The sequence below is a fragment of the Eucyclogobius newberryi genome, unplaced genomic scaffold (assembly GCF_026437365.1).
Source record: "Eucyclogobius newberryi isolate DKJ021-1_F unplaced genomic scaffold, fEucNew1.0.hap1 SCAF_5, whole genome shotgun sequence".
In the NCBI taxonomy this organism is placed as follows: Eukaryota; Metazoa; Chordata; class Actinopteri; order Gobiiformes; family Gobiidae; genus Eucyclogobius; species Eucyclogobius newberryi.
Window position 1 is genome coordinate 13,964,411 of NW_027316167.1, and position 26,106 is coordinate 13,990,516.

At 45.5% G+C, this 26,106-nt stretch overlaps 1 protein-coding gene across 1 annotated transcript; it reads left to right on the forward strand.

The window, feature by feature from the left end:
- The first annotated feature begins 20,355 nt into the window (after positions 1–20,355).
- LOC140381585 (uncharacterized) lies at positions 20,356–23,432 on the forward strand. The gene is made up of 3 exons (XM_072465650.1): positions 20,356–22,870; positions 22,980–23,097; positions 23,162–23,432. The coding sequence occupies exons 1-3, from the start codon at positions 20,380–20,382 to the stop codon at positions 23,424–23,426; spliced, it is 2,874 nt and encodes a 957-aa protein (XP_072321751.1). The 5' UTR covers positions 20,356–20,379; the 3' UTR covers positions 23,427–23,432.
- Positions 23,433–26,106: the final 2,674 nt, after the last annotated feature.

Sequence of the window (26,106 nt, forward strand, 5' to 3'; positions counted from 1 at the left end):
ACTAGAACCAAGTACAAAAGTTCTGCCTTTGTTATACTGAATGAAGAGGCTCCCCACCAGAATAAAATAACTAATTCTGCACAGCAAAGTTGAGCTGCAGTTCTTTGAGTCACAGAAAAGTAACAATTCATTTTCCCTCAAATATGTTTCCGAATATAATAGTAATAGGCAATCAAAATGGCAAAGGCAAAATGAGAAGTTTGTAGTGGGACAAAAGAATATTAGTCCTTGTTTATGTTTTTGCCTTGTTCTGTTTGTATATGGGGGTGGCACATTGATGGTTTCACATTGGTTTAGAATGCCAGATGGCCTTCAAGTCACAACCAGCCATTGGTTGCTGGTACTTCATCTGTACTGAATAAAAGCAGGTCGAAGAGGGCCGTTACCTTCCTCAATCTGACACGGGACCGACTGACCCTTCCTGATCCGTCCTCCTGTTAACTTCTGCAGGAACTCAATCTTGACTGACCACCCACCAACCAACCAACCAACCAACCAACCACATACTATGGGAGTGGCAATGTGAAAGTGTTTTGTGCATAGATCCAAAGAGTATCCTACAAAATAGTAAGTAAATAGTAAAAGCAGATGTGCAGAACCTTCCATATAAATGTACACATATAAACGTAGGATTCATGATCACAATTGTATCACTGAGAAACAACACAGTCAACAGTCCAACCCATTAAAAATATTGTAGAAATAGTTAAAAGTCAAGAAGAAAATAGAGCTGCCAATCATTCTTATTGTCCTAGCTAACCCATTATATCTATAAAACGGGGCGATGATCGATAACAAGTTGAGAACCAAACTGAGAGGCGATCGCCTTCTCTCCTCAGAACACTGACGCATGTAGTCAGTCCTGAGTTCTCTTGCTCCTCTTGGTAGTGTTGTATTAGATCTCCAGTCGGTTCTCCCTCTGGTCCTTTCTCTCACTGGCCGCTGTGCAGGACACATGGAATTGTAGGACACAAAATATACCACACAAACAGATTATAGGAAAACGTCCCATTACTTAGCTGTCCATTCCGCTTTGTGTCCTTCCTCCTCTCTTACCCTGGCAGCCTTCTTACCGGGATCTGAGAGCTGTATTAGGCACTGTTCAGAGGCGGGATGGGGTGTCGCCTAATGACTTCACCCTACTGTCCACTCGAGCACAAACAAAAAGAAACCCCTGGGACATAATATTTTATAATGATTTCATTGAGTTGAAGTTATACCACAATTGTGTTTGCAGTACTCAGTGTGATTCTCCTAAAAGGGACTGAACACTAATTATGAAACTAGTTTAGAGCCTATATTCAGAAATAAAAAAAGAATGAATTAGCTTCTCACCAGGCAAACGCTCATATTTCTGTGTTGAACTTCACTGTAATTTTCTTGGTTGGTCATTATATTGAACTCTTTTTGAGTACCATTATGAAAAGCGCTAAAGTTTTGTTCAACAATACCAAAGGTGCATGACAATAGCATTAGATTGGGCCAAAAAATAAAATTAGATTACACAGAGCAATTGGCAGAAAGGTTTTTAGCAAAATTGGGCGACATATTCTTGAGCGGAAACAGAAATGGTGGAATGATGTTGAAGGGTGAAACCGACTCACTATGGACAGCACACACTCCATTTGGTAAGAGCTGAATGGAATAGGCATTCATTTAGTTTTGGGCTTGGCGGTAGCCTGTTTAGCCAAAGAAATTAGTACAAAAAGGATGCATTACTAACCATGTCTTGGCCAACATCCTTGGAGAAATGTGTTTTGGCAAAGCCCAGTTCAAAAAGCATAATTTACTTGTGTGCTAGAGCTATAGTAACCATTTACATTCCCATTGTCCACTGCAGCTTATCCAAACAAATGTAGTATTTTAACTTTGTAAGAACAGTGTCACAACAACTACTATTGACATTTTTAAATAAGATTCCTATAATTCCATAAGTGTTGAAATTGTGTTGAAAATGGACCAAACTGAAATATTTGGAATACATGCAAAGACTTATAAAACCAATTGAAAAATAGAGCAGTAAATGTTGATGAAAACATTCACAAAATAGTTTTCTTGCAAACTATTTAAATAGGCCGTGGCTGCTGAGCCGTGGCACGGTCAAATGGCCCAGCAGTTTCAGGAACCGCGGCACTGCCATATAGCCTCATGGCTAACCCTAACCCTAAGGCTACCCCAAATAAATTGTCTGTTTGCTGTAACCCGAGTCAACATTTTTCAAGTGGCTCGCTCGGTAGGCAAATTCTTATTTTTTTTACTTTGAAGGCAAAAAAAAAAGATCCAAATTTTGCCATTTTTGAGTTGGAGTAACCACCAGGGGTCAGGCTTCAACAGTCAATGACGGAAAATGTCTCCTTCAACCCGTTCAGGAGACTAAATCTCACGATTTTAAGACATTTCAATCAACCTTTTGTACGCCGCTATCCTTTATTTTGGAAGTGAAGGCGAGCAGGGGGAACATGCGGGGGACACGGGCGCCGCCATGTTTGTTGTGATGACGCTACTGGGCGTTTGTCAATCCCAGAATGCCTTGCGTAATACACCCTGACAGAGCCTGGCATGTCCTATGGACACTATCGTGGCGCTCATAAGGGTTGCCCACACTGAGGGTGCCCTCATTGACTACAAGAGGGCCCGCGCTGTTGTGCGGAAAACTGTGAGAACGGCCAAGAGTGCCTATTGGAGGCGGTATTGTTCCAAAATTGGGAGAGAAACGCGTCTCGGGGATGTTTGGGGGATGATTAAGCGGATGCATGGGGTTGAGCGCCGTCGTGGGACCCCGGTCCTAATACTGAATGGTGTTGAAGCAGTCAGCGACGTTGACAAAGCTGAACTGTTGGCCAGCACCTTTGTGTCGGTGCACAGCTCTGACAATCTCTCACCTGCGGAAAGGCACTACAGGGAGAGTACTTTGGCCCAGAATTCTGAGCTGATTGGGCACCAGCCTTCGACTCAAGATGACCTTGACCTTCCGTTTAGTTTGTTTGAGCTAAGGAGAGCACTTTCTAAGGCGAAACAGACAGCCCCGGGTAAAGATGAGGTGTGCTATGACATGCTCTCTCATTTGACTGATGACACGCTTGGGCTAGTCCTGGGTCTTTTCAACCGTGTTTGGGATTCAGGTTGTGTTCCATCTGCGTGGAAACAGTCTACGGTGGTGCCGGTTCTGAAGCCGGGTAGGCCAGCGTCTGACCCTTCAAGTTATAGGCCGATTGCCTTGACGTCGCAGCTCGGGAAAACGATGGAGCGCATGGTTACCGAGCGGTTGGATTACTTCTTGGAGAGTCAGGGTTTGCTTCCCGCGCACCAGAGTGGTTTCCGTAGGGGCAGGAACACCATGGATTCCGTGTTGTGTTTGGAATCTGATATCCAGCTGGCCAGGGCTCAGAAAGAAAAGGTTATTGCGGTGCTCTTTGATGTGGAGAAGGCGTACGATATGGTTTGGAAGGATGGGCTCCTCATTAAGCTGCGGAAGTGTGGTGTGAAGGGTAAACTGTTTAACTGGGTCCGGAGCTTTCTGTCTGGCCGGCGTATCCAAACCAGAGTGGGCGCTGCTTACTCTGGGGTCTATGGGGTGGAGAATGGGATCCCGCAGGGGAGTGTGTGTAGCCCTATCTTGTTCAATGTTATGATTAAGGACATCTTTGACGACGTGGATGGGTCTGTTGGGAGGAGCCTTTATGCTGACGATGGCGCTCTATGGGTGAGAGGGAGGAATCTCCGGTTTTACGAGGCGAAACTGCAAAGGGCAATACAGCAGGTGGAGCAGTGGACCCTGAAGTGGGGGTTTAAACTGTCCGTACGGAAGTCTCAAGTGATCTGTTTCTTCAATGGACATAGGGACGTCTCCCTTCGACTGCATGGGCAGGTGCTCGAACAGGTCAGGGAGGTGAGGTTCTTGGGGGTCACCTTTGACGAGAGGCTTAGTTGGCGTCGGCACATTGATGAGGTCAGTGGTAAATGCAAAAGGGTGAATAACTTGCTTCGTTGTCTATCCGGCCAGGACTGGGGGGCCAGCAGAAGGTCGCTCCTGGGTATTTATCGGGCCGTCATGAGGGCGGCTATTGATTATGGCTGTATAGCCTACATGTCTGCGGCTGAAACTAACTTAAAGAAGCTTGATGTGGAGCAAGCCCAGGCCTTGCGCATCTGCTGTAGGGCTTTTAGGACCTCCCCTGTCTCGGCGCTGCAGGTTGAGTTGGGGGAATTGCCGTTACGGCTCCGGAGGCTAGAACTTCTGTTGGCTTACTGGGTGAATGTGCAAGGTCATACGAGCTCTCACCCGGTGAGGGACTTTCTCAGGGTTGATGGGGGGCAGAGTGAGGCTGGCGGTATGATTTTCAGCCAGGTAGGAAATGCGAAGGCGCGGCTTGCGGGGGTTGGTGATCTGCGTGTGAGCCCGTCGGTGGCTTTGTCTGCTATAGCTCCGTGGAAGTTTGTCCCGGCTCCTGTTGATGTTAGCTTGCATGGCAAGCTTAGAGGAGTCGCTGGGAGGGCACCGCAGTTTGCCGTTCAAGCGCTCATCGATAAGCACTCAGGTGATGTGTTTATTTATACCGACGGGTCTAGGGATCCTGAGAGTGGGCGTACTGGCGCCGCTTATTTTGTGCCTGACCTGGGGCTAGCGGTCAAGAAGAGGTTGACAGATCGCCTTTCTGTTTTCACGTTGGAACTTATAGCGATACGGTTGGCGTTGGAATGGGCGGAATCTGCTTTGCAGTGTTGCGGCATTGTGGTGGCCTCTGACAGCCTTTCTGCATTGCAAAGCATTAAATCTGGGAAATCGGATTGCAGACAGGATGTGTTGAATGGCATCTTCTGTCTGATGCTCTCCCTGTCCAGGAAGGATGTGAGGGTTTCCTTCATTTGGGTCCCTGCGCATGTGGGGGTGGATGGTAACGAAATGGCTGATGCACTGGCTAAACGTTCCCTTCGGCGGCCATCAATTGATGTGGCGGTTGAGTTAAGCAAATCTGAAATCAAGCCTGTTATCAAGAGTCATGTGGTCGGCCTTTGGCAGGAATTTTGGAGCCACTGTGTTACTGGACGGCATCTCTATCACATACAGGGTAGTGTGGGTCCTTGCGGGTCTATGGGCAGGAACGCGTGGGAGGAAAGGGCCTTCGCCCGCATGAGGATTGGCCATACTGGACTCAATTGGTCACTGAGTAGGATAGGCAAACATCCGACCGGTCTGTGTGGTCACTGTCGGGTGCCAGAGACTGTCGAGCATGTGCTGATTTGCTGTGAGGCTTATGATAGGGAAAGGGCCGGGTTGGCCTTGTGGTTTCGGAATAATGGGCGGGAGTTCAATCTGCGGAACGTTCTGGCGATCCAGTCACAGGGTTTGTGTCAGGCTGTGGTTGCTTACTTATGTAGCACAGGGCTGGGTAAACGTTTATAGAGGTGGGGGGTGGTGGAGACTGAGCCGAGGATGAGGAGCAAGAGGATGTTCTAACGCGCTTGGACTTCATGGGCCTAGAAACGCCAAAGTGATGGAAGAAGGACTTCTAAAGGATAAAACGACAAAGACGTCCCATGACCTCATGGGCTTTGTAAAACAACAAAGACGTCCCATGATCTCATGGGCTTTGTACTTCCAAAGCACCGAACGTCAAAGAGGGCGAGGAAGGTGAAGAAGAGTCTCCCTGGAATAAAGCCGGTTGGTCTCTGACACAACAACTATTCTAGTCACAAAAACACATCATGACCTCATGGGCTTTGTAACGCCAAAGCGATGGGAGGAGTACTTTTACGGACTACGACAGAGTCTGAGGACTACGAAACGTCTGAGGAATAAAGTCTGGCGGTAATGCAACACTCGGATGCCAACCGCCATAAAACAACAACAACAACAACAACAACAAGCACCGATGCGGGGGTACGATGATGCCGTGCGTCTACGAGTGGCAGCTCGTAGACGCACGGCGTAGACTTTTTAACACCAAAGCAATGGAAGGAGTACTTTTACGGACTACGACAGAGTCTGAGGACAAAGCACTGGAAGTCAAGGCACTGGAAGAAGAACTTTTAGGACTACGACAAAGTCTAAGGAATAAAGTCTGGCGGTAATGCAACACTCGGATGTCAACCGCCATAAAACAACAACAACAACAACAACGGACTACGACAGAGTCTGAGGACTACGACAAGGTCTGAGGAGTGGAGTCTGGCGGTGGTGCAGCACTTGGATGCCAGCCGCCGTAGAGCAACAACAACAACAACAACTACGACAAAGTCTGAGGAATAAAGTCTGGCGGTAATGCAACACTTGGATGCCAACCGCCATAAAACAACAACAACAACAACAACAACAGCACCGATGCGGGGGTTGGTGATCTGCGTGTGAGCCCGTCGGTGGCTTTGTCTGCTATAGCTCCGTGGAAGTTTGTCCCGGCTCCTGTTGATGTTAGCTTGCATGGCAAGCTTAGAGGAGTCGCTGGGAGGGCACCGCAGTTTGCCGTTCAAGCGCTCATCGATAAGCACTCAGGTGATGTGTTTATTTATACCGACGGGTCTAGGGATCCTGAGAGTGGGCGTACTGGCGCCGCTTATTTTGTGCCTGACCTGGGGCTAGCGGTCAAGAAGAGGTTGACAGATCGCCTTTCTGTTTTCACGTCGGAACTTATAGCGATACGGTTGGCGTTGGAATGGGCGGAATCCGCTTTGCAGTGTTGCGGCATTGTGGTGGCCTCTGACAGCCTTTCTGCATTGCAAAGCATTAAATCTGGGAAATCGGATTGCAGACAGGATGTGTTGAATGGCATCTTCTGTCTGATGCTCTCCCTGTCCAGGAAGGATGTGAGGGTTTCCTTCATTTGGGTCCCTGCGCATGTGGGGGTGGATGGTAACGAAATGGCTGATGCACTGGCTAAACGTTCCCTTCGGCGGCCATCAATTGATGTGGCGGTTGAGTTAAGCAAATCTGAAATCAAGCCTGTTATCAAGAGTCATGTGGTCGGCCTTTGGCAGGAATTTTGGAGCCACTGTGTTACTGGACGGCATCTCTATCACATACAGGGTAGTGTGGGTCCTTGCGGGTCTATGGGCAGGAACGCGTGGGAGGAAAGGGCCTTCGCCCGCATGAGGATTGGCCATACTGGACTCAATTGGTCACTGAGTAGGATAGGCAAACATCCGACCGGTCTGTGTGGTCACTGTCGGGTGCCAGAGACTGTCGAGCATGTGCTGATTTGCTGTGAGGCTTATGATAGGGAAAGGGCCGGGTTGGCCTTGTGGTTTCGGAATAATGGGCGGGAGTTCAATCTGCGGAACGTTCTGGCGATCCAGTCACAGGGTTTGTGTCAGGCTGTGGTTGCTTACTTATGTAGCACAGGGCTGGGTAAACGTTTATAGAGGTGGGGGGTGTTGGAGACTGAGCCGAGGATGAGGAGCAAGAGGATGTTCTAACGCGCTTGGACTTCATGGGCCTAGAAACGCCAAAGTGATGGAAGAAGGACTTCTAAAGGATAAAACGACAAAGACGTCCCATGACCTCATGGGCTTTGTAAAACAACAAAGACGTCCCATGATCTCATGGGCTTTGTACTTCCAAAGCACCGAACGTCAAAGAGGGCGAGGAAGGTGAAGAAGAGTCTCCCTGGAATAAAGCCGGTTGGTCTCTGACACAACAACTATTCTAGTCACAAAAACACATCATGACCTCATGGGCTTTGTAACGCCAAAGCGATGGGAGGAGTACTTTTACGGACTACGACAGAGTCTGAGGACTACGAAACGTCTGAGGAATAAAGTCTGGCGGTAATGCAACACTCGGATGCCAACCGCCATAAAACAACAACAACAACAACAACAACAGCACCGAACGTCAAAGAGGGCGAGGAAGGTGAAGAAGAGTCTCCCTGGAATAAAGCCGGTTGGTCTCTGACACAACAACTATTCTAGTCACAAAAACACATCATGACCTCATGGGCTTTGTAACGCCAAAGCGATGGGAGGAGTACTTTTACGGACTACGACAGAGTCTGAGGACTACGAAACGTCTGAGGAATAAAGTCTGGCGGTAATGCAACACTCGGATGCCAACCGCCATAAAACAACAACAACAACAACAACAACAGCACCGAACGTCAAAGAGGGCGAGGAAGGTGAAGAAGAGTCTCCCTGGAATAAAGCCGGTTGGTCTCTGACACAACAACTATTCTAGTCACAAAAACACATCATGACCTCATGGGCTTTGTAACGCCAAAGCGATGGGAGGAGTACTTTTACGGACTACGACAGAGTCTGAGGACTACGAAACGTCTGAGGAATAAAGTCTGGCGGTAATGCAACACTCGGATGCCAACCGCCATAAAACAACAACAACAACAACAACAACAACAACAACAACAAATGGGGAAAAGTACAAAAGTCTGAGGAATAAAGTCTGGCGGTAATGCAACACTCGGATGCCAACCGCCATAAAACAACAACAACAACAACAGCTTACAACAACTATTCTAGTCACAAAGACATATCATGACCTCATGGGCTTTGTAACACCAAAGCAATGGAAGGAGTACTTTTACGGACTACGACAGAGTCTGAGGAATAAAGTCTGGCGGTAATGCAACACTTGGATGCCAACCGCCATAAAACAACAACAACAACAACAACAGCTTACTAGTCACAAAAACACATCATGACCTCATGGGCTTTGTAACGCCAAAGCGATGGGAGGAGTACTTTTACGGACTACGACAGAGTCTGAGGACTACGAAACGTCTGAGGAATAAAGTCTGGCGGTAATGCAACACTCGGATGCCAACCGCCATAAAACAACAACAACAACAACAACAGCTTACCCGTCGGTATAAATAAACACATCACCTGAGTGCTTATCGATGAGCGCTTGAACGGCAAACTGCGGTGCCCTCCCAGCGACTCCTCTAAGCTTGCCATGCAAGCTAACATCAACAGGAGCCGGGACAAACTTCCACGGAGCTATAGCAGACAAAGCCACCGACGGGCTCACACGCAGATCACCAACCCCCGCAAGCCGCGCCTTCGCATTTCCTACCTGGCTGAAAATCATACCGCCAGCCTCACTCTGCCCCCCATCAACCCTGAGAAAGTCCCTCACCGGGTGAGAGCTCGTATGACCTTGCACATTCACCCAGTAAGCCAACAGAAGTTCTAGCCTCCGGAGCCGTAACGGCAATTCCCCCAACTCAACCTGCAGCGCCGAGACAGGGGAGGTCCTAAAAGCCCTACAGCAGATGCGCAAGGCCTGGGCTTGCTCCACATCAAGCTTCTTTAAGTTAGTCTCAGCCGCAGACATGTAGGCTATACAGCCATAATCAATAGCCGCCCTCATGACGGCCCGATAAATACCCAGGAGCGACCTTCTGCTGGCCCCCCAGTCCTGGCCGGATAGACAACGAAGCAAGTTATTCACCCTTTTGCATTTACCACTGACCTCATCAATGTGCCGACGCCAACTAAGCCTCTCGTCAAAGGTGACCCCCAAGAACCTCACCTCCCTGACCTGTTCGAGCACCTGCCCATGCAGTCGAAGGGAGACGTCCCTATGTCCATTGAAGAAACAGATCACTTGAGACTTCCGTACGGACAGTTTAAACCCCCACTTCAGGGTCCACTGCTCCACCTGCTGTATTGCCCTTTGCAGTTTCGCCTCGTAAAACCGGAGATTCCTCCCTCTCACCCATAGAGCGCCATCGTCAGCATAAAGGCTCCTCCCAACAGACCCATCCACGTCGTCAAAGATGTCCTTAATCATAACATTGAACAAGATAGGGCTACACACACTCCCCTGCGGGATCCCATTCTCCACCCCATAGACCCCAGAGTAAGCAGCGCCCACTCTGGTTTGGATACGCCGGCCAGACAGAAAGCTCCGGACCCAGTTAAACAGTTTACCCTTCACACCACACTTCCGCAGCTTAATGAGGAGCCCATCCTTCCAAACCATATCGTACGCCTTCTCCACATCAAAGAGCACCGCAATAACCTTTTCTTTCTGAGCCCTGGCCAGCTGGATATCAGATTCCAAACACAACACGGAATCCATGGTGTTCCTGCCCCTACGGAAACCACTCTGGTGCGCGGGAAGCAAACCCTGACTCTCCAAGAAGTAATCCAACCGCTCGGTAACCATGCGCTCCATCGTTTTCCCGAGCTGCGACGTCAAGGCAATCGGCCTATAACTTGAAGGGTCAGACGCTGGCCTACCCGGCTTCAGAACCGGCACCACCGTAGACTGTTTCCACGCAGATGGAACACAACCTGAATCCCAAACACGGTTGAAAAGACCCAGGACTAGCCCAAGCGTGTCATCAGTCAAATGAGAGAGCATGTCATAGCACACCTCATCTTTACCCGGGGCTGTCTGTTTCGCCTTAGAAAGTGCTCTCCTTAGCTCAAACAAACTAAACGGAAGGTCAAGGTCATCTTGAGTCGAAGGCTGGTGCCCAATCAGCTCAGAATTCTGGGCCAAAGTACTCTCCCTGTAGCGCCTTTCCGCAGGTGAGAGATTGTCAGAGCTGTGCACCGACACAAAGGTGCTGGCCAACAGTTCAGCTTTGTCAACGTCGCTGACTGCTTCAACACCATTCAGTATTAGGACCGGGGTCCCATGACGGCGCTCAACCCCATGCATCCGCTTAATCATCCCCCAAACATCCCCGAGACGCGTTTCTCTCCCAATTTTGGAACAATACCGCCTCCAATAGGCACTCTTGGCCGTTCTCACAGTTTTCCGCACAACAGCGCGGGCCCTCTTGTAGTCAATGAGGGCACCCTCAGTGTGGGCAACCCTTAGCCGGCAAAACGCCGCATTTCTCGCCCTAACAGCATGACCACATGCTTCAGTCCACCACGGCACCCGCTTCCTATGTCCACTACCACCACTCTTAGGAATCGTGCCTACCGCTGACTGCGTGATGAGCGAGACAATTGCACTATTGAGATCATCCACCTGAGTCAATCCTCCTTCCTGCAGAACCCTAGAACCATCATCAGCTTTCCTCAGGAAAGCCCCCCAGTTCGCCCTTGCCAACTGCCACCTCTGGATCCTCGTCCCCCTGACCACACAGCTCCCAAAGCCAATCACGGTGCGGACTAGATAGTGATCGCTACCAAAAGAAAGATTACCAAGAACCTCCCAACTACAAACACCAGCTAACTCCTTGGACACAAGTGTAAGATCTATTGCACTTTCCGCACCGGTCCCCATATCATAGCGGGTCCCACCCCCATCATTCAGACAAACCAACTCCCTTTGATTGATAAAACCCTCTACCACCTGCCCATACCTATCGGTACCACTACCGCCCCACAAAGCGCTATGCGCATTAAAATCCCCACACCACACGGCCTTTCCCCGAACATCCTTACCGATACTATGTAAGGACTCTAGCGTTAACTCACCACACGGATTATAAAGGTTAACCACAGTAAAAGCTTCACCACCCAGCCAGACCCTCACCGCCAGGGCCTCCGGCGCTTTACTCACACTGACAACAACGTAATTTAGGTCATCTCGGACAAACACAGCCACACCTCCGCCTCTACCCTGCTCCCTATCATTCCTAACACACACATACCCTTGTATCCCAAAACCCCACCTAGGTCGTAACCAAGTCTCCTGCACGCACATAACGTGAGGCTTGTTCAACAAGGTAGAGACAAAATGCTTAAATTCCTGGCCATTAGCACGAAGACTACGCGCATTCCATTGCAAGACAACCACCGCCATTATGAGCCCCCGGAACCTGACGGCGCATCGGGAGCCCCCCCACTCCCACTGCCAGAATGGGGCAGGGCGCCCTCCCGCAGCGCATCCTCTATCTCCGTCCACTCGGGGCCCCCAGCTCCAAAGTACTTCCCTGCAGCCTTAGCAATGATCTTAGTCTTTTCGGATCTCTTCTTGGTTTGCCCAGTACAGTTAATCACTTCCACTATAAAGAGGAAGAAATCTTTCCTCTTCACAACCAGTACATCCTCCGCACCCACAGGGCCTCTGCCCGTGGAAGCCACACTCACGGGCATCCCAGTGGGGACCTCCCCCTGGCTGCGGGCAACGCTGCCCCCTCCCCTGTCGCCTAGGACACCAGCAGCACTGGCAGCCCCCACTGCATCCACCGTCACCTGACTACCAGACACCTTCTTGACCGCATCCGCGTAGGATATGCCTTGAGAGGCTCTAACTTTTTGCACCTCAGCAGCCCTCTTGCTGAACACGCATCCCCCGTAGGCAGAGCTATGCTCTCCCCCACAGTTACAGCACTTGAGTTTTGCTCCGTCGTCACACTTCCCATACTCGTGGTCTCCTGCACATTTACCACACTTCTGCTTCCCTCTACAGACCGCTGCAATATGCCCAAAGCGCTGGCACTTGAAGCAACGCAGGGGCGGCAGAACATATGGGCGTACGCCATAGCGCATGTACCCAACGCACACCACACGAGGCAGGATCCCACCTTCAAATCTAATCATTATCGACAGGCTGTCACACCTTACCCCATCCCGGGTCATCTTCAACCGCCTAGCATCCACCACCTTAGCTCCAGTCAAATTCTCCTTTATGTCATCCACAGATGTCGTCGTAGGGACGCCTACTATAACTCCCCTGACCGTGCCTCTTACAGCATCAGACACAAGAATGTCCTTCCCACCCAGACACTTAGCTTCAATCGCCTTCCTTTGCTGAGCCACGTCCTTGCACACAACCAGCAGCGAGCCATCCCTAAGGACACTCGCATGCTTGACCACTCCCACAGCTACAGTCAGGCTCCTTGTCAACGCCATCGGATCCCACCCCTTAAAGGACGCATTATCCTGCGCGAGCTTTATGAACACCTTACACTCTGAACTCACATCCCCGACATCTGCAACCCCCCCGCCCTGCTCCTCACTGAGAGAGCCCTCCATAGACGAGCAAGAAGACGCCCTACGCTGCACAGGATCAGTGGCTCCAGGGGAGTCCTCCCTGCTGTTCATATCGTCACCGACCAGGTCACGCTTCCTCTTCTTCTTCCCCGTCATACGGACCGAGGCGTTCCTCTATGTTGCCGTAATATCCAAACTGTTGTCGTTGTTGTTTTTTATGGCAGTTGGCATCCAAGTGCACGAGGTATTGTTCGTTGTTGTGGCGCCGCTTATTTTGTGCCTGACCTGGGGCTAGCGGTCAAGAAGAGGTTGACAGATCGCCTTTCTGTTTTCACGTCGGAACTTATAGCGATACGGTTGGCGTTGGAATGGGCGGAATCTGCTTTGCAGTGTTGCGGCATTGTGGTGGCCTCTGACAGCCTTTCTGCATTGCAAAGCATTAAATCTGGGAAATCGGATTGCAGACAGGATGTGTTGAATGGCATCTTCTGTCTGATGCTCTCCCTGTCCAGGAAGGATGTGAGGGTTTCCTTCATTTGGGTCCCTGCGCATGTGGGGGTGGATGGTAACGAAATGGCTGATGCACTGGCTAAACGTTCCCTTCGGCGGCCATCAATTGATGTGGCGGTTGAGTTAAGCAAATCTGAAATCAAGCCTGTTATCAAGAGTCATGTGGTCGGCCTTTGGCAGGAATTTTGGAGCCACTGTGTTACTGGACGGCATCTCTATCACATACAGGGTAGTGTGGGTCCTTGCGGGTCTATGGGCAGGAACGCGTGGGAGGAAAGGGCCTTCGCCCGCATGAGGATTGGCCATACTGGACTCAATTGGTCACTGAGTAGGATAGGCAAACATCCGACCGGTCTGTGTGGTCACTGTCGGGTGCCAGAGACTGTCGAGCATGTGCTGATTTGCTGTGAGGCTTATGATAGGGAAAGGGCCGGGTTGGCCTTGTGGTTTCGGAATAATGGGCGGGAGTTCAATCTGCGGAACGTTCTGGCGATCCAGTCACAGGGTTTGTGTCAGGCTGTGGTTGCTTACTTATGTAGCACAGGGCTGGGTAAACGTTTATAGAGGTGGGGGGTGTTGGAGACTGAGCCGAGGATGAGGAGCAAGAGGATGTTCTAACGCGCTTGGACTTCATGGGCCTAGAAACGCCAAAGTGATGGAAGAAGGACTTCTAAAGGATAAAACGACAAAGACGTCCCATGACCTCATGGGCTTTGTAAAACAACAAAGACGTCCCATGATCTCATGGGCTTTGTACTTCCAAAGCACCGAACGTCGGAGAGGGCGAGGAGGGTGAAGAGGAGTCTCCCTGGAATGGGGCCGGTTGGTCTCTGACACAACGGCTATTCTGGTCACGGGGACACATCGTGACCTCATGGGCTTTGTGGCGCCAGGGCAGTGGGAGGAGTGCTTTTGCGGACTACGACAGAGTCTGAGGCCTACGAAACGTCTGAGGAATAAAGTCTGGCGGTAATGCAACACTTGGATGCCAACCGCCATAAAACAACAACAACAACAACAACAACGGACTACGACAGTCTGAGGACTACGAAAAGTCTGAGGAATAAAGTCTGGCGGTAATGCAACAATTGGATGCCAACCGCCATAAAACAACAACAACAACAACAGCTTCTGAGGAATAAAGTCTGGCGGTAATGCAACACTCGGATGCCAACCGCCATAAAACAACAACAACAACAACAACAACAGCTTTGTACTTCCAAAGCACCGAACGTCAAAGAGGGCGAGGAAGGTGAAGAAGAGTCTCCCTGGGATAAAGCCGGTTGGTCTCTGACACAACAACTATTCTAGTCACAAAAACACATCATGACCTCATGGGCTTTGTAACGCCAAAGCAATGGGAGGAGTACTTTTACGGACTACGACAGAGTCTGAGGACTACGAAACGTCTGAGGAATAAAGTCTGGCGGTAATGCAACAATTGGATGCCAACCGCCATAAAACAACAACAACAACAACAACAACAACAACAACAACAACAACAAGGCAAACCAACTTTTTTAAGGCAAATTGTGATCATTGACACCCGGTCTGTTTCGTTACAGACGCATGTGGGGGACTGACTCTGAAGACGCACATTCGTTACGCAGTGCGTTATCTTTGCTATAAGGATGAAAGATAGGATAACAAGCGTGATTAAAAATATTCGACACGGTAGTTTAGGGAAGTCCGGCATAATTGAAAAATAAAAGAATGACGTTTTTCAACAAAATGCTGATAAAAATGTTTCAGTCAGCTAGCGGTCGGTTTACGGCAAACAGACATATTATTTTGCTCAGCCTAACCCTGACCCTAACCCTGACCCTGACCCTCACCCTAACCCTGACCCTCATCCTCACCCTAACCCTGACCCTCATCCTCACCCTGACCCTAACCCTAACCCTAACCCTAACCCAGCGCAGTCTAAAACGGCGAGGTCAAATAGCGCAGCAGTTTAGACACTCTCATTTAAATAAAGGATTTAGCCAGAGTTTGTTTGCTTTTTTCCAATGAAAATAGGCTACAACACTCTTTATTCTCAATGTTATGTTCTCTTCCTCGAGTGTCCTTCTGGTGCCCCTTAGCACCTTCCTGTGACAATACTTTTCTAGTGCTGTGTGTTGCTGTTAAACGTGGGCGCATAGGCATCTCATATTTACACACTGGAGAGTTACCGAGTTTATTTGCAGTAAAGTGCTACAGAATGCCAGAAATAAGTGCTGTCTTTGTGTGGGTGCATTTCAAACAGGGCCAGCAGTTAGCAGAGGTACAACACCTTTTCTCTCATTAGTCACACTAAACAGGATAATGATTCCCCCGAGAAACCCCTTCTCTCTCTTCCCCTCTGCTCGCTCGCCCCGTCAGTCTTGACGACGGCATCGCCATGGTGATCAAAGCCAGATGTGCCACAAGGACAACTGTACACAGGGTTTTTACTGTCGTCACTCCACTGAGAACTGGGTCCATGGGGAATCTGAGGTATGCAGGGTTTAAAAAACATAAAAACACATGGACTATGCACGTTTGCAAAGAGATTGACATGAAATATTAAATTGACTCTTGCTTTAGTATTTGACATTTTGTGATAACTCAAAATAAAGCAAGGAAGAGAAAAAAACAGAAAAAGTAACATTTTGGCTAGTACTACTGTCTGACAGCAAAAAATATTTGAAAATGAATTTGAGCAAGTCTGTATTTCTGTTCTGCTTTCAAGACAACACCTCACAACAATCACTTAGAGTTTGACCCTGATTCTGATTGTAACATGTCAATACCCTTCACCACATGGAATGTAACTTGCATATTAACATGTTAGTATTTTAGTATTTGTTGTGCCTGCTGATGAATTAACATGCATGCAAAAAGAGTTCAGACGGATGAGACCATTCAGCTGTTTAAAAATCTGAATAAGTGCTTTTTGACAAATAACAGGAAACTCAATATTTTCTCTGATATTTGGCAAATGCGCTCCACTTCTTTGAAACATGTTGGTGTGTTTTTGTCTTTCACGCTTTTAAACAACGAGAAAAACATCAACAAACCAGACGATGAGACATGACAACAAAGACGGCACAGGTAAAACAGAATAAGGGCAAGATTCAACAGAGTATGTTCAAAGAGATACACGTACAATCCACAGGCGGCTGACAGATGAAGATAAGACTCCTGAAAGAGGAGGTGGGTCAACATACGACATCTGCTGTTGTTTTAAAGCGTTTTGCATTAAGGAGCCACGAGCCCATTCACACACAAATTCATACACGAGGCGTGTTAAGTTCCCACAAACACGAGGACTATATTCACTTTGGGCTCGAACAGCCAACCTGTGCATCAGAGGAGGAACACACTTCCAAATAAGCTACTGTCTTTTTTCCATCTATCGCCATAGAAACAAGCAGGTGACGCCATACGTATATAAAAAAATATTCAATGCAATATCGATCACTAGTCTGGGAAAGTTTTAGATTTCTTCAGTCCGTCTCCTGTATTTCTCCCAATCCATGGGTTTCAGAGTGATGAGAAAGCAGGGCCGTTGCCATAGCAATTGTTATTGTAAAACAAAATATGATATCTTTTGAATGGTTTCAGCCACATTTACCCGTGAGCAAGTTCAAGTGTCTTGCCTCAGAAAATAATTAAGAAATACAATCTCTGGGAATGACGATCAAACCACCACTGTTTTTGTTACTGGGCCAATTTATCAACCTTTCCCGGCAATAATCATTCCAAAATGTCGCAAATAAACTGTTATCAACTGTGCAACATTAATCACCCCAGAAAACACATGATTTTAGTCTCAATTTAAGCCAGTGTTCAGTCACAAACAACACATCTATGGGTGTCTGAATTAATTCATGTATGGCTGTTGCCATAGGAAACAATTAACAAAACAAAACAGCCCATATTTTGAAAGGCAAATATTTGTTCTAAAAGGGGAATGTCTTTGTCTGATACCAGCCGAGGAGTCCAGGGGCGGCGCCAGGGGGGTGGACTTGGGGGGGGCACAACCAATGCACACCCGTAGCCTCCCTAAAGACGTTTGCCCTTATTTCATGGGACAGTCGATACCACCTAAAAATTGCATAAACGTATATAAAAAATTACGCTAATACAAAACTACAAATCCCTCTTTCTTTTTATATTTTAAGAAATCTTATATTAGTATGTATTAGACTGAAATCATCGTCACAGAAACAAAGAGAAATTGTCGGCAATCACCTCCAGTGTTTTGCTCTAAAACCTACTGATCAAGTTAGAAATCTGGGGGTAATAATGGACTCAGACTTGAACGTCAACAGCCACATCAAATCAATAACATCAGTAGCGTTTTACTATCTAAAAAACATTGCCAAAATCAAAAATATAGTGTCTAAATCAGACTTGCAGAGACTTATCCATGTATTGTCTCCAGTAGATTAGACTACTGTAACGGCCTGCTCACTGGCCTCTCCAAACGAGCTGTAAAACAGCTGCAGTACATCCAGAACGCTGCTGCTCGGGTCCTGACTAGAACCAGGAAGTATGATCACATTAGTCCTGTTCTCAGGTCTCTGCACTGGCTCCTGTGGCTCAGAGAAGAGACTTTAAAGCAGCTCTGCTTGTGTACAAGTCTCTCCAACACATCTCAGACAAGTTAGTGCCATATGAACCATCTCGGACTCTGAGGACCTCAGGGATCGGCCTCCTGCAGGTGCCCAGAGTCAGGACTAAAGATGTGAGACAGGCTTCTACTCTGACAATGTTCAAATCTAAGCTAAAAACAGTTTTGTTTAGCTGTGCATACGACTGAAAGGAGCTTCTTTGCACTCTTCTCTTTCATGTCTCAAATTGTTTTGTGATTCTGTCATTTCTTTGTGATTTGAATGTATTTTTTCCTGTTGTGTGAAGCACTGTGAATTGCCTTGTGTATGAAATGTGCTCGACAAATAAACTTGCCTTGCCATAAATCACTGCAGGGTGCAAAACAAAATGCTAGGTAAACGTGGAAAGGCACAGTAGGACACAAGACTCAACGATCAGCACATGTGCTTAGCGTTTCATGGTTCATAGGCCAGTCAGAGGAGGTAGGTTTTTAAGGCAAGGCAAGGTTTTAAGTGATTTTCTTCCAATCTAAAAGGCTCAAACGACTTTAGAGAATGACAGTCTTGAGCCGCTCCTGGTTGTGTCCCCGGATAGTCCGTTCAGTGTCATTTTACCAACTTCCTCCTCCTCCTTTTCCTACAGCTGGATCTGAGCCCAGTAACAAGGTGACTCTGCTCCCCATGTACAATGATTAGTGGGAGGTCTGCCACAAAGTGATGCCGCTTGGTTCGACTTTACACAAAATGCCTCAGAAATGGCTTCGTTTTGACTTTGAATGGGAGAGAGAAAAGACAAATGAGGATGAAAAAAAAGGACACTGTGACAGAGACCAAGGTTTGGGAAGAGCTCAAGGATTCACTGTTGAAAGAGCGTTGTGTGGTAGATTTTAAATTTTAAATAAAAATGATTAAATGTAATAAAAAATCGTAATAAAAAACGGAACAGAAATATCAAACATAACTGTCCACTTTCTATAGTACATCTACTGTAGTAAGTTGTCCTCCAACTTTATCGATCTTAGGTATTTCTACTAACATACATAGCTATCCAACACAAAGCTGTACAAAGTGAGGCCTGTTTTCTGCTGGTGTGAATGAAAAACCTTGAACATAACTTTTGATTGTGCCGTGTATGGAAAGGTACGTCGTGAAAAGGTATGTGCTGAAGTGTGGGATGAAGCTCAAAGCACAGCAGGCAGAAGATGCATTAGGGAAAAAAACATGTCATGGCTTTGAGCAGCTTATGGTTAACTTTAGACACCAGATGTATGGAGCTCATGTAGGAGAGATGGTGAAGGGTCACTCACCTACTTGTCTCATGAAAATGTTATTACTTTGGCTGGAATGCTGCGCAATAAACTAAACTATCTGGCGAATAGTATTGCCAAAATAATGACTTGGTTTGGACACGTGCTTGTCTCCATGGAAAGGTCAAAGATTTTCGCCATTCTGTGCAACATTGCAGGCAAAATAACAACATCTCCATTGAGAAAAGAAGGTTTCAGACCCTCCACCTTAATGAGACTGGCAATAAAACAACACCTTCCAATGGCGTTTCAAAAATGCACGTTCACTTTAAGCTCCTGCTGCTCTCGTTTTGTGTCATCTCTGTACAATTCCACCAACAAGTTAGAAGAAGTCTGTCCAATCAGCTTCATTTAAGAAGTTAACACTTTCAGGTTCCCTATTAATGCGTTCCACAGGCTCTGTCTGACGGACGAATCAGGAAGGAATCCTTTGCATTACACTGGCCTTAGTACTTTTACCCCCCTATTTGGTGTTGTTGTTAAGTGTTTGTAAAGGGGGAAGCTTTCAATTTCTCACTTCCTCAAAAAGGCAAGTCTTATCTGTGGTTTAGATTTAAATGAAGCACAGATGAGAACGAGGACACTGAGGTAGAAGGTTTTATGGACTCTGAGGTGAGTAAATGAACAGGTAATTCTAATAATAGAAGATGCTAGTAACAGTGTAAGCAGCAGTTGCATACAAGCTTAACTTAGCATAGTATTGTTGAAGGTAGAAAAATAAATTAGGTTCTGTAAAAATGGTCTTCATGTAATGGACAGTAAAGTTATTTAATAAATGTGTATTATATATACACACAAAACATCCACGAGTTACATGAAGGAAGAGTGTAGATGCTGATGCTGGTGATGCTTCCACTGTCTCAAGTCAGAGGTGATATTCATCTTTATCTCTAGTGCATGTTTTCTTCTAAATGATAGTCTTTATTATTAAAAATGAGATATACCAGTCTCTTGTAACGTCATGATCAGTTTGTCTCACATATTTGTATTGCATATTAAATATTTATAAAAGAGTATTCTCGTTCAAATGTAAAAATGCTGAACTGTCTTACAACCGGAGCGAAGAGCTGACAGTACTCACTTCTTCTTTTCTGTGTTCCAGGGAGAAGCTAAAACAAACTTCCCCAAAAATGGACATTTTGAAATCATTTATGATACTTTTTCTTATTGATTTACTCGTTTTGAGTAACTTTAGCCTCGGCGTCAAAGGGTTTTCACTCAGGAGTTGTTACCTCTCTAATAATACAGCCTTTTGCTACAAGAACCAGCTTACAGAGGTCCCCACGGACATCCCTTCCACTGTGGACACCATCGACCTGAGATACAACCAGATTACAAAGATACAAGTTTTAAATTTTACGCATTTTCCAAATTTGACAAAACTAGATCTAAATCAGAACTCTATTTCATACATTGACGAAGGCACCTTTTCTCAGTTAATTTCCCTCAAATGGCTGATATTGAGCAACAATTCCCTTGTCAAACTTCAGGACAAAGTGTTCGATGGCTTATCCAAACTCACAAAGTTAAGCGTTGATTTGAATCAAATACATTCGGTGGCACCAAACGCCTTTAGATCCCTGAGCAGTCTTACAATTCTCGACCTGTCCAACAATAGACTCTGTACGATAGCCCAGGTTCATTTGGCCGTACAGTACATGCCACTGTTAAAGACGCTGTCCATCAGTAACAATCGTATAACAATGTTTAGATCACAAGATCTGATTCTTAACTCAAGTATTTCCGTCCTTGATATGTCGGGAAATCCACTTGAAAAGTTTGAGGTAACAACAGGTGCTCTTTCAAACCTGAGAAATTTAAATATTGGGAATACCATAGTTAAGTCCAACCTGACGTGGTTTGTGCAGAAACGCAGTCTGCTCAGTCATGTGAAGTACCTTGACATTAGTGGAGTACAACTGGCATCAATCAGTGAATGGAGAAAACTATTTACAACTTTTCAATATTCTTTATATACTTTAAAGTTAAACTCCATGCAGAGCAGACTTACTGCCTTAATAAATATGTCCTGCTCCATGACAAAACTTGCACATCTACAAATACGGAAAAGCAAACACTTTTCCATCAAGTCAAATACATTCCAAATGTGTAAGAGAGTCTATAAAATAGAGCTAGAGGGAAACAATATTGAGCAAATTGAAAACGGCTCCTTTGCTTTTTATCATTATCTAGGAACCCTTAGCCTCAGCAACAACAGCCTTTCAAGGGTTCCGTTTGGGACTAGAAATCTACATTTTCTTGGCATACTTATGCTTGCCATGAACCAAATTTCAACAATTGGGTGTCAGGACTTTGCAGGATTGTCAAATCTCAAAACTCTAGATCTTCAAGACAACAAGATTTCAGCCCTGAGTAACTGTACCTTTGTTGTTTTGTTGAAGTTGGAAGTTTTGAAACTACAAAAAAATGTAATCTCAGAATTGGGCAATGCTTTCCAAAGCAGTTTCCCAAATCTCAAAACCCTCTACTTCAATATGAACAGACTCACCACTATCACTAACAGGGCATTCATTGGTTTGCATTCACTAAGTTACCTGTCATTAGCTGAAAATCACATTCAAACTCTGGAGAAGGACTGCTTCTCTGGTCTGACACGTCTAATGACCTTATTATTACATGCAAATGTCCTGAAAAAGAATGCTCTAGATAGTGCTCCTTTTAAATATTTGGTCAATCTAAGACAACTGAAGTTAGATGGTAATCGTATCAGATATAGACAAAGTTCTCCTTTAGAAGATCCACCTTTTATGAACTTGTCACGTTTAGAGACTTTAATATTTTCTGTGCAGCACTCTACAGGACGGATGATTTTACCTTCAAACTTCCTTCAGGGTCTGACAAATCTCTTGTATTTCTCATGCACTAACGCTCAACTTTCGAACTTTACTGACGACTTTTATACCCACACGCCTCATCTCATCTCCCTGGACATTGGCGCAAATGAACTCTTGGACATTTCTCCAAATCTGTTTGCTCCAATCCCAAATCTCACAAGACTCAGAGTTACAAGCACTAGCCTTCGCTCCTTGGACTTTCTGATTCACGCCAACCTGACGAAACTTCAAGAGCTCTTGGCAAGAAAGAACGTATATTCTGTGATCAGTGAAGACATCATCAGGTCTGTACCGAGTCTGAGAACGCTGGATCTGAAAGAGAACGGCTTTACATGTGACTGTGACAACTCCTGGTTCGTACCGTGGATTCAAAACAACAACCAAACTCAAGTGGTAGGTGCTCACGGCTTCACATGCAACTACCCATCGCAACGTAGAGGCTCCAAACTGCTGGATCTCAATGTGCAGTCCTGCCTTGTGGACATAGGCTTCATCTGTTTCATATCCAGCTGTTCTTTCTCTATTCTGTTCCTCGTGACCTCGTTCACCTACCATTTCAGCCGATTTCAGCTGACTTATGCGTACTACATCCTCTTGGCCTGGCTGTTTGATACTAAAAACAGGCAGAAGCGAGCGGCGAGTCGATATGACGCCTTTGTCTCCTACAACGCCAGTGATGAGGCCTGGGTCTATGAAGAACTGGTGCCACGTCTGGAGCAGGAGCAAGGCTGGAGACTCTGTCTGCACCACAGAGACTTCCTCCCAGGTACATTCCTCTGGCACAACATGACACTGTTTTAGGCACATGTGGCTCCCACGAGGCATCACCTCATACATGGTCACTTGACATTGATTCATTAAGTTGATGTTCACAGGAAAACCCATTGTGGAGAACATCGTGGACGCTATTTATGGAAGCAGAAAAACGATCTGTGTCATCAGCCGCAGATATCTGCAGAGCGAGTGGTGTTCCAAAGAGATGCAGCTGGCCAGGTACGGTGGTTCATACTGTGTGAGATGCAGAAGTAGAGCTGATTCTGATTTGTCTTTGCTGCAGTTTCCGTTTGTTCGATGAGCGCGAGGATGTTCTGATCCTGTTGTTTCTGGAGGACATTCCTACGCCTCACCTGTCTCCGTTTTACCGCATGAAGAAGTTGCTGAAGAGACGCACATACTTGAGCTGGACCCGGGCCCAGGACAACCCACAGCTTTTCTGGGAGAAACTACGGCAAGCACTGAGGACCACAAACTCTGCAGAGGAGGAAAGGCTATGTCTCACCGTCAGTCAGATGCATGGACAAGGCTTCCAACCTGTTGATTAAAAAATTATAAATGAAACATTATATTCAGTAGAATGCATGAAGTTGAATATATATATATATATATATATATATATATATATATATATATATATATATATATATATATATATATATATATATATATATATATATTACGCTCACTTTACTCTTTTAAAATACAAATGTGATTATTTGGGCTTTTATTTTTGTATTGTTATATTTTAATGAACTTACATTGTGAATTAAATGTATCTTTTAAACGTCTGCATATGGCGTTTTGTACAAATTGTGCTCGACAAATACATTTTCATCGAACGAGCATTAATGAAGCCAAAGACAACTCCAGGTTTTTGATGATAAAAGCTCAAAAAAGTAAATTTTCCATAATGTGTGTCCTTTAAAGGTGCACTATGTAACGTTTGTGGTGGAGGGGCCGCCACCCGTTCGTCTCCATGGAGATGAATTGCTCTGCCTTGAAGATTCCACCTGGGAGACAAGCAGTTGATTCAACATTACACAGTGAAGCTTTAAGATAAGCAGACTAAGACCAAAACAGAGAAGACACTTGAGCAGTTACTAGGACAGATACTCACAGCTTTGGACAATTTACAACCATTACAGTATTAAATGAGATATATTACAGTACATCATCTGACTCATAAAACTCAATATTTGATGATACATGTCTGGTTTTGGGAAGCTGCTGCAAAATGTGGTTTTTAATTAATGTTTTATGCCGAGGTGCCTCTGCTCACTTGGTTGGGGAGCTATATCTTTTTCTTGATGAAATATTTAGAAAAAAGAGCCACGCTGACAGGGCGCAAGAGGCTTATTCAATGTTCAACCTCAAACCGCAATCCTCACCTTGACCAGGGCAGTTTAAGCAGGCTGGGCTAATCCTTTGATGCTGGAGGCACATTCAAATGTAAAAGGTACACCGCTCCAAGGGAAGAAATCATTATTAAAATATAACCATGAAATCTTTTAAAAGTCTCAATAGATATTTGATGGTAAGTAAATGTTTGGCCTCAAAGTTTATGGATTAGAAGTAGTGATGATATGAAAGTACAAGAAACGTCACGGCGGAACTCCATATTTTAAGTCTTAATTTGTAACGAGAATTATGAAATCAAATTTACTGGAAGATAAATTGAATATCAAATAAAGAGCCATGTAAAAAGGCACTTTGCTTCTAATAATATGTGACAATTCTTGCTGGGCTGATCAGATTTGCTTTTGGGCCACAAGAAAAATACTGATTATTGATGTTTTTTTTTACTAGAATGAACAGTTGTAGCTCAGTCGCCAATTCTACAGGTTTTTAATGTTCAAAAACTGCAACGCCACTGTTTTCCTGTTACTGTTTGTAAAGTGTAAGTATTGGAGAAGAGTACTGTTGAAAACACAGCATTAAAACTCAATTCTGAACATTCCTGGATACTGAATGTTATTGCTGAATGCTTCACACTGTGGCATTTTAAACATGATTAAGTGTTAATGTTTTTACTGCCAAACACACATAAAAACACACGTTCTTACAGTGAGCGGATGTTCGAACTAGTTACATTTACTACATTTTTCTTTCTCTGAGCACGGATCGCCTCCTGCTTCATCTCTGAAAGCTCCGATGCACAAAGTTCTGCATTTTTTAATCAAAACCGCTCATTTTAGTTCAAATTATCTTTTTATAATTCCCAACTTAACGTGGAAAATAGCGTACGTAGCATTTTGGTACAAGCTTTATAAATGAGGCCCCAGACCTGTAACTTGACCTGGTTGCATCTTCTGCTTATTTCAATTTAAATTTGGTAAAACATTTCAGACAAAGTAAAAACATCTCCATGGAGACAAGCAGATGTTATGTTGTCTTGTGCACCTTTAAAGTACCTCCGACAGGTTGGACGACTCATTGAACTGAACTGCAGTAAAGATAAATATTTTTAGAATTTTACTAAAAAAAAATACACAAATGTTATCACTGATTAGCAAATGTTTTGGTTTATAATTTCACTTCCTGTTTGTAATTGATGACATCAGACAAGGACATTACCCAGCAAAAACTCATCTGTTTTATTATATTTCACAAATTAAAATATATGAGAGCAGCTTTATTTTGTTGAATTGATGTTTAAAGTAAAAAAAAAAGGTTTATTTGTGTAAACTACGCATGAACTTAGACTGGAGTGTGATGTCACTTCCTGTCATTTTCTACCCATTTTTCAACATTTTCTCCACAAATACCTCCTTGAATGGTGTAAGACTATAATTTAAATGTACAAAAGGTATAAATACTCAAAAGTCTAAATGAAAAAATTGTAAAAACCTGTCATATGCACTTCAAATTATAGTAGGTAAATTTGATATGAAATCAGCCCTCAATCCGGGACAGTTTTAAGGAATTCTATAACAGCAATGTACAACAAAACAAGAAGAGTTTTGAGTCCTGATTCGAGAACATCTTTACCATAAGCATCTAATCTCGATGTGAACCAAACAGATTCCGGCTATAACTATATTCCACTTTCCCACACCTAATCTATTACGATGATGCTTGCAGGAGCAGAATGAGCAGAATGTGTAAAGCCCCGTGTAACGTCGTGTTCCTCTTCCCGTGTGATCGTGACCTGGAGCGTCTTTCCTTCCGCGTTTGCCGTCACCGTGCTGGGCCTGTGTGTTTTCGAAGCGAAGCTGCTGCCAAAAC

Coding starts and splice junctions, on each gene's coding strand:
- LOC140381585 (XM_072465650.1), top strand. CDS start 20,380: ATGGACATTTTGAAATCATTTATGATACTTTTTCTTATTGATTTACTC. Junction 22,871..22,979: donor CCACAGAGACTTCCTCCCAG/GTACATTCCTCT, acceptor TGATGTTCACAG/GAAAACCCATTGTGGAGAAC. Junction 23,098..23,161: donor AAAGAGATGCAGCTGGCCAG/GTACGGTGGTTC, acceptor TCTTTGCTGCAG/TTTCCGTTTGTTCGATGAGC.